This window comes from Rhipicephalus sanguineus, chromosome 2 (genome assembly GCF_013339695.2).
Source record: "Rhipicephalus sanguineus isolate Rsan-2018 chromosome 2, BIME_Rsan_1.4, whole genome shotgun sequence".
Lineage (NCBI taxonomy): Eukaryota > Metazoa > Arthropoda > Arachnida > Ixodida > Ixodidae > Rhipicephalus > Rhipicephalus sanguineus.
In genome coordinates this window covers 196,839,828-196,849,169 of record NC_051177.1, presented here as the reverse complement: position 1 = coordinate 196,849,169, position 9,342 = coordinate 196,839,828, and the positions used below count along the sequence as shown (strand labels likewise).

The following is a 9,342-nucleotide window of genomic DNA, read 5'->3' as shown; positions in this document are numbered from 1 at the left end:
CACCCGAGAGGTGTTGCTGTTTCGAACTCAATCGGTCTGAGGGCGCGAGAACGAGCTCTCACTGCGCCGTCTCTTACAACGAGCATCTCGGGTGCGCGCGCGCCTACTCGGTAGCTCCGAGCTCGTGGCCGCTGCAGTGACCAAATAATTTCAAAATTTACGTCTTCAGTGCCGGCGACACCTTTTTAGGTACCTGCTGACCTTTTAATAAAAAGAAATTCAATCCTGCCTGCATTTTATACACTTGCTGGGCAAGAAGTCGGAATTGCCCATCCTTGCCAAAGGGTCTCATTGGAGGGGCCGTAACTATTAGTGCAACGACATTATGCAACATGTTTTTAATGATTGTGAAAGCTGATGTGGAGGAGAATAAGTGGACAAAGTTTAAGAAATTTAAAAAATGGGGTTTTTTTTTTAATTGTCGTCAGAAATTTTCATTGTTCGGTGTTTTCTTGAAGTTAGCCCGATCATATCTCTTTACTGAAAAGTTATATAAATACAAGATTTGGCAGTTTGGTAGATAAGCATGCGAAGAACGTAATGCAGAATTTTTGTCGCTCTGCTACAAGGCTTTTTTGAGATAAAGACCTTCAAAGTAAAGAAAATTTTGCCGATTGGGCCATTTTTGAGGTTTTTTATAAAAACATCTACACTACACATAAAAACTAAAAATACCTGAGCAGAAGCAAAAACATGCATATATTTAGGTAAATAAATTTCAGCTACCTAACTTTAATATATTTTGTGCAGTTCATAACGAAAGTTGGCCAAAACAGCAGAGCGGATGAGCGCTCCACTCCACCTCTTCGTCATTATTGATTTCCTGTGGTTCGAAAAAAATTTTGGCGGCAAAACAAATTGCGGATCTCTTCTTTCCACTCATCAGGCAATAATATATAAAATTTTCAAATAAATTTGAGAGGTCGACCAGCCATCGTTTGTTCGATCTTACGTGGAATCACCCAGCAGTGATGGGATCGAAAAAAATGCTGCAAGACAATGATAAACATTTTATGTACCATTATGCAACAAAACATCGTATTTTACATTGCATACCGCTGAGAACGGGCCACTTTTGGTACGAGTGAACGCCCTCATGCCAGCAACAGTGGAGATCGCTCGCCGAGGGCGTCGCGTGAATGAGGTTTGCCCATATCGAAGCGACCGCTTGCGCGAAGACGATCTACGTCGCGTCGCTCGTCGCTGTCGCGTGCATTTTCGCGTATATGGGGTTTGGCCTTCACGGCAGTGCCTGAACGAAAAAGCAACTTCTTAGTGGTGAGGCCGCTTCTGAGCGATTCTTCAATTGTATTTCCAGTGCTTGCTGTTTAAACATACCGTTCGTGGACCATTCGTGTACAGGATATGTAACGAACGGTCCGTTTTTACTACTATCTGTAACAGCTGTTGCCCTCACGGCCGTGTCTGTGTGTATGATCACAAGCATGTGGAAAACTTGAGCCTTTGACAGCAAGTGTCTGCAGTGCCGAGTGATATCTCTTTGAAATTTGCACCGAGCCAGTGTCACCATCGATGCCTCGCCCTTAGGGCGATTCAGTTGCAAGTTCTTTCTTATTGATGTTCCCTGTTAATTTAAATTAATATATTCTAAGCGGGAGATGTAAGCAAGTGCATACACACATTATCAATTTGAAATCGCTTACTGAAACACGATTTAATATTACATTGCACGTCGTCGTAATGAAAACAGAAAAATGCATATTTGTTGAAGAACATCTTAATTAACATATTACCTTCTGAAAATGTCGTGAAAATGAACAAATATAATGAGCTAGCGAAAGGGCCACAGCTAATTCGCAAAATATTTTTAACAATATTGGTTTCTGGGCACAGTGCTTCGTATATGAAAAGAATGGCGAAATACTGTACTACAAATAGTAACAAAAATGAAAGCACTGCAGTGGGCCCTGCTATTTGTGTCTTGAAAAAGAGCTGTTGTACTCTGTTCACTGTTTGCCCGTCGTCCCGCTTCAAAGCTGCGATTTCCAGTGTTCGACGAAATACATTGCCCTTTGCATTGTAGCAACGAAGGCGGAAATAACCACACAGTCCTTGCAGTACATCCAGTCGGTGAGCCATAGAGTGCGACATACTTAGTGGAAACATCTTTAGCACTAATGTGAGCATGCGAGTTACGAGGGGAAATACATATGTGCCATGTGCGCCAGAATGTGTTAATGAGATATACAAAAACGCAATCCTGCTCAATTTCACATTGTGGTTCAATTAATTAATGAGCCCCCTTAGTTCTTTTTTAACATACCTTACAGCTAGGGCCCAATGGGGCAATAAGGAGTGCATGCTTAGATGTTATATAAACAAAAAGGTAGCAAAATTGCATAAAGTACACACGTCTGATAAAATTTCAATGAAAAACCTTATTTTCAGCAAGAAATTAAATAACTCCACTTTAGCTTCTGTCTTTAGACAGTCTATAGACTGGGATTTGACAATAGGAAATAACACCAATTTATCAACCTTTGTATATAGACAATCTATACACTGGGATTAGACAAAACACAAACTTCATCAACTTAACTTTTGTCTATAGATTGTATATAGACTAACAATAGAAAAAAAAGAACCATACGCTTTTTAAAACTTTTGTTTATAGACAATCTATAGAACGCAATTAGACAAAAGATGACACGCATTTATAAACTTTTGTCTATAGATTGTCAAAAGATTTTCTTTAGGCAAAATACTAAATCTACATAAAGGCGAACTCGACTACAAGAAGTCTACAGACACTCTATAGACTGTCTAAATCCATTTTTGTAAGGGAAGAGCTCAAATAAAGCAGCAATTGAGCCGGTGCCACACGGCAGAGACGCGAGTGCGGTGCCTGAATCTTGCGGGACTTCTGTTCATTCAGCTCTATTGCGTTCCTGTTCTTTAAAATTCTATTATATATGTTAAAAAATTGTTGACAGTGGGCCATAGCATTAAGGCTAAATGCTAGAGGGCTATGCACTTCGATTCAGGTGCAGGTTAGGGCAACCCCAGTTGAATGAAATTTCCGAAGCCTTTCACTACGACGTGCCTCACAATCATATCGTGGTTTTGGCCCGTAGAACCTTAGATATTCTGATACGATGAGCCACACAACGCAGCAATCTGATGCCGCCGGTGATGAAGTGTAAAGCCCAGAACCGCTCGTTCTTTCCAGATCACTCATTCCTACGATTCGAATATTTTTTCCAAAGATAGATACCGAACTACTTGAATAAAAGCTTGCCTTTTTTAAGGCTATAAAATGCGAAAGATATCGAGAACAGAAAAAGTGAAATTAAACACAATTTATTGAAAGCTGCGACAAACTGAAAGCCACATTTTTTTTTTCAAGGGCAAGAGCCAGAGTTACAGGAGACGTGCTTTTTTGTTCGCTACAGCCACCTTTTCCTTGCTTTCTAACTTGTGGTTGAAATCCCTGGAGAAGAAATGCATTCTCGTCACAATGACAAAGTTCAATATTTGGCAAGTGAATGTTGTTACATGCTCTGAACAGCCCAAACGAGCAATGCTGCACTTTTCAAGCTCTTCCAGCACTTTCCAGAAGATGGTTTCACAAGCACCAGCCTCATCTAATGTTGAAGAAACAACATCATTCACAACTCTCATTACACTTAACATTTTAGCTGTTGGATGCTTCATGCAGCCTTCCTTGAAACTTCTATAAGTCGTCAGATATGCATCAGAGCCAACTACGGGCTCTGCACTGCTTATATCTTCTAAGCACAGAAGGCATGCTGTATGCTTTTGAAATTTGTACACTACATATCCACTCATGTAGTACACAATAGCGTCGTCCACTTCTCCTTTGAAGTAAGAGTGGTCGTCAATCTGCTCTCCAGACTCTCCGGATGTTTCACATACAATTCTTAGCAGTTTTTTCTCTATAAATTCCCGCAAGCAAGCATGTTTGGTGCGCTGAACTTCTCTTGTTGTCCGCAATGTGTCCTGTACGCTGGCAAGCACATTCCCTGGTACACCTTGCACACTGCCGCGCATTGCGGTCTTTATAGGTGTGTACAAACTGAGAAGGCGGAAGATCTGAGTAAAGTTGACCACGGTAGGGTGAGATTCATCTCCTCCGAATGACCGAACAAGTCCGAAGTGGCGCTGGAAAACAGGAAGTTTGTTAAACTACAACCAACTTCATTACTTATAGCACAACACTCAAAGCACCAGCAATCACATGCTCACCTCCAAGGGATCCTGGTTCAATTTTGCTGTCAAAACATAGTGTGCGCCCTCATCCAGCAAGAACTCGATGACTTCAAGCGTTGACATCAAGGTAACACGCAGAGATTGAGTGGTTTGTTGCGATGCAAAGAGCTTGAGACCTTGCTCCACGGAGTTCTTTTCTGTGGAATTCAGCATTTCCAAGAAGTCCTTGATGACCTGAATGAATGAGGTAAAATATCCGCACACTGTAAGCATCAACACGTATGAAGATGAACCAGAACTTGCCTGTATTTCCTTTGAGTGGCGTTTGATTCCTCTTTCGGGTAGCTTTATGTTCAAAGCATCGAACAGGTCATTCAGGAGTCTGGTGAATACTTCGGTTCCCTCAGAGCCCCTCAGGCCTTCAGTACCGGCTTCTCTGTATATTCGGATGCCAATAGCCGTTCCGCGGCTGAACAGCTGTAAAAAAAGTGGATTGATAAGTTAGTTGAAAAATAACCCAAACAAGCCTACGCTGTCTTTAAAGGTACCACCTGTGTAGCAAGTCGGACACTCATCTTCTGAAGGTTGTCTGGGGCAACATGTGCTTTTGTCAGTTTTGGCACGACTCTTGTATGTTTGCTCTTCTCAGCTTCGTACAGGGCAACATAATGTGCGAAATTTATCTGATGATCCCCAGCCTGAAAAAAACAGAACGTTTTTAGTATTTGGTTGCAACTAAATGCACAGATTTACTCTTACCATTCCATAGGTGTGCTTTTTCAGGTGATTTCTGATGCACTTGACTATGTGCGGGACGTCACAGATAAAGAAGATCTTCTGTGAGGGTTCCCAAGGATGCTCGATGCTGTTGCATGGTGACATCATGTCTCCTGATATACCCAGGTTTGTCCACATTGAGCGGTTATTACCAGCTCCATCGCTTACAACCACAAGCACTGAAGCATTATGTTTGTGAAGCTGCAACACGGCACTCAAAAGGAGCTGTGCAAGGATCCGTCCAGGTGCAGCACCTTTTGTGGCAAAAGACGCTATGGGTTGAACCCAGCTCTCAAATAGTGGAACAAACATGAACACGAGTGCGTGGTCAGCGAGTTGGTCAGCGGTGACATTTGTCACATCGCCATAGTCAACGAAGCCATCCATCTTATATGATGTTTTGTTGAAAGCAACAGATTGCTTGAGCTTTACCTCATCAAGCAACAGAACACCGCACCTTTGAAGATGGCTCTTCTTCTGAAAATGCTCTTGGATGCTCTTCAGCGATACCTCATTAAAGCCATATCTACAGGGAATGCCACTAATAATCTGACGAAGGCGTGCTCTTGTAGGAAGAGGCAAAACCTGCATATCAGATAACAGCTTGTAAGCTTTAGGACTGGAAATCTGCAGCAGAAGGCATGTCATCAGCCATTCTTCTGTGTATCGCTTCCCATTTTTTGCCTTTGCCTTTGCTACCTGAAAAGCATTCTTGAAAGCCAGCTGCTGTTTGGCTGGAAGAATGTCAAGTGCACGTTCCATCCTCTCCTCTGTAACATTCTTGAGTTGTTTTTTCACGGTGGCTATCTCTTTCTTCAACTTTTCTCTCTGAATCGTCGCTCGTATTGCCCTTCGACGCAGAGACTTCACTTTGGTACTCTTAGATTGCAAGCTGTTGCTTGTCTTGCGCCGCCGTGAAAACAACTTGGACAGACTGCTGCATTCCTGACATACTGCTGTCAGACATAGAACTGTGCACGATTTGCGATGCCATGTTTCGCCATTTTTAACGGCCACAGATGATGACAAGACGTGCGGGTAATTATAAGCAGGGCAACCTTCACAAATGTTCAGCCTTTCAATGTGTGAAAGTAGGCACTTTAAATCATCGCACGATTTCAATTCAATTCCCGCACCAGTACTATACACAGCTGATGTAACAAGTTGCCCCTTGGCACTGACAGACAAGGTCAGGCGTTTCGACACTACCACAGCCCTGTCGATCTCTGGAATTTCTTCTCGCATTGCCAGCTTGTACAACACGATTGTAGTGCCAACAACCTCGAGCGACCAACCCTGGATCCGTTGGCCTGCTGCTGCTATGTCAGACAACTCGCTGAAGAGCTGTGTGTTGTTCTCTAGCGTAACACTGTTTTCACTGCCAGCACTGCTATCGTTAGGGACGCCGAAGTCCGGTGTCGCAGCTTCTTGGTCAGTGTCCGTTTTATCTTTTTTGCGCTTAGGCCGAGTAGGTGTACGCACTGTTGGGGCCTTGCGTTTTCGCGCTGGCTTCGACAAGTACTTGGGGCAATTGGGAAAAATGCGCGGCACAGCATCTTCCTTAAGAGCCCACTTACCACGTGGTATGACAACAACGTCACCATGAACTTTGTGCACGTAGTCCTTCACAATATCGTCCTCCTGAAAGTGCAGGTCACAAACAGCACAAGAGCGTGACAGCTCCTTGTCTAATCTGGGTATTGCGCGTTGCCACTCTTGAAGGCGCGCGTCGTCAGTGGGCGGCTTGAAAAAATGTCTTTTTTCGTCCGCGGATCTCGTTGAATCATAGCCGCTTCGGCAGCCAGTCACAAAGCAGCGAGGCATGTTTTATCACATTTAACAACCGTCACATGACACATATGGGAGATGTAGCTCGCACCCGGCACAAGATCACATCAGCGCTGACGCGCCGGCGCCAAGCCGGTCACCACGTGGGGCACGGTAACCGTAGTAAGTTGCAACGGGAGCACACACTGAGCGAGCTGCGTCGATTTGGATCTCGCTGGGACTCACAGGGACAGCGATGGCTACGGAACACACTTGCACGCAACAAAGAAGCACCCAACTCACACCTGCTGTAGCAGCAGCGTCGGGAACAAATGGCCAGAGGCACGCTTCGCCGGCCGTCAGACCAGTCAAAAAGCGACGAGTGCGCCGCCTCTCGGCGGTACAGGGAAGGGTGACACCCGCGGCGCCCCAGTTTGCAAACTGAAAAAGGTATCTAGTAACGTTGCAGGCGTCGGCGTGGGCGTGTCTACATCAAGCTGTGCTGTAGCTGCCAAACACCAATAGACTTTGTTCAAGCTCTCGTATATCAATGTATAATAAACATTCAACTACTTCTGCGAGGACACGTTTCACTTTCGTGTTTTACCGATTCCTATGACAAAGGGATCAAGCATGTTTTTTGGAAATTATGACATATGGCTAGGTTATTGCAAATCAGTTCTGCGGAATCCCGCAAGGTGGCGGAAGGGTTAAGAAAGGGAAAATAGACAACCACCCGTTTGTAGCACGAAGCCCCAAGGTCTGTATCACATTATCTGTATCATGACGTCACAGATCACCAAAAGTTGTGAAGTCATCATGACGCCACTGTGGCGTCATATAACGTGACGTCACATGGTAACATCATCACATGACTATATTACGAAGTGGTGCTTAGAGAAAGAGGAGCTCAACTTCTCTACAGTTACAGGCCTCATTGTACGAGCGTTTCAGCGACGTAATTGACTCGTGGTTCAGAGGTCGCACTGACGTTAAAAGAAAACTGTCCTCGACGCAAAGGTTATTGTCAAGAATGATGGTTTTGCCTACTTTGATAAAACCGGCCGTAACGCAAGTGTCTTTCATAGACGTAGTCGCAGCTTTATTACACATTAAGAAAGATAAGACAAAAATTTGTACAGTACATCACTATTAGCCCGGCATGTTAGACTTTGACATGGGTGCGCCCTCGCCGGCGCCTCGTGCCAAATTTCCCCTGTGCCGACGACTAACGTCGACAACCATCAGCAACCAGTCGTGGTCGCTGAAGTAATTTGCATAGCAGCTGGACAACTCGAATGGGAAGTACCGCAACCAGAAGCGCTTTGAGGCCCTATACAGGCGAAGCCCAAGTAGTTGTCCGTAAATCGCTTGTCGAAGTCGACGTGAGTTGTTACACTCTGCCGTCTTGCGTCTTCGCTTGATGCGTTTGGTCCTGATAATGCGTGGCTTCGTTTGAAGGCACGAGCATGTTGGTCCTGTTTGGTAAGTGCCTTTCGCAGCCCGTTAACCTCCGACGCACTGAGCATCGTTAATTTGAGACCCACTTCTTTGTGCGCGTCTGATACGCACAAATGAGTTTCGCTTCTCGACGGTGTGCCTCGCTGCTACAACGCGGATAGTTTCATGACGAGTACCTGTCGATGTCGCTGCCATTCTGTGGTGCCTTAACTGATGAATATTGCTATTTGGCGCCTTTGAAGGCAAAGCAGTAGACGGCGCATAAGTACTTCTCTCTGCCCGAAAACTGCACTCCAAGCAGTCTTCGTAGGGCTAATCCAAAGTGAAAGATAATCTATGTTGCGAAACTGCGCGGTTACCCGAATTCGTTATTGTGGAAAACGCAGAAGATGGCAAAACAGCGCTACCTCGCAGGATGCTTTTTTTTTTCAGTGACATCATTTCGGTGACGGAAATCGCGCCAAAAGTTTCTGGCGGAGGCAGGCATAACATATTTTCGCGCTAAAGATAACCTTAGGTAGAAATGTGGGGGCCGCTACTATGTTTCACTGCACGTTGAGTGAAGATGTATCATTACTTGGAGAACAGGCATGCAGCTTTTGAATTTTTCCGGTATGAAAATTCAGTCGATGCGGCCTGGATCTCACAAGGGCAACGCCATAGCCGCAAGAAATATGCAGTATGTGCACATAACGAGGTATTGAACTCGTTTAATATGAAATTACAGTGCTAGGAAAGCTATTTGCTGAAAATATTTGTAACGCACTGATAACGATGATATGCAAATCAATGTGCATAACATGAACTGGCCAATTAGTTGTGGCGTTCCCTGCTTACAAACCTTTAATACCTGTCGGGTATTTTAATACAAACTTACAGACTCAAAAGCGTCGGCTTCTTGAGATGTTTTATATAGCCTGTTTATCACTCTCTCACACTTCCTTCTCTGCAAGCAAGTGTGGTTTTCAACAGCATGAAGCAAATTTAGAATGCTAGCGGAGTAACATCACGCCTGCTTGTTAATTATCACCTTTTCGTCATTATACAACTTAGCTTAACAGAATAAAAGCTCTGAGTAGACAGTTCGAAGCAGTTTCTTTTTATTGCGATAGCAATTATATGGACAGTCTCGACGGGTTTTTGCCG

The 9,342-nt window shown here is 44.3% G+C and overlaps 1 protein-coding gene across 1 annotated transcript; it reads right to left on the bottom strand.

Annotated features, from left to right (window-relative positions):
* Window positions 1–3,362: 3,362 nt before the first annotated feature.
* LOC119383968 (uncharacterized) lies at window positions 3,363–7,195 on the bottom strand. Its single transcript, XM_049412726.1, has 4 exons — window positions 4,951–7,195; window positions 4,743–4,889; window positions 4,228–4,668; window positions 3,363–4,143 (listed from the first exon to the last, which is right to left on the bottom strand). Exons 1-4 carry the CDS (start codon window positions 6,790–6,792, stop codon window positions 3,382–3,384), a joined length of 3,192 nt encoding a protein of 1,063 aa, XP_049268683.1. The 5' UTR covers window positions 6,793–7,195; the 3' UTR covers window positions 3,363–3,381.
* Between the last annotated feature and the right edge of the window lie 2,147 nt (window positions 7,196–9,342).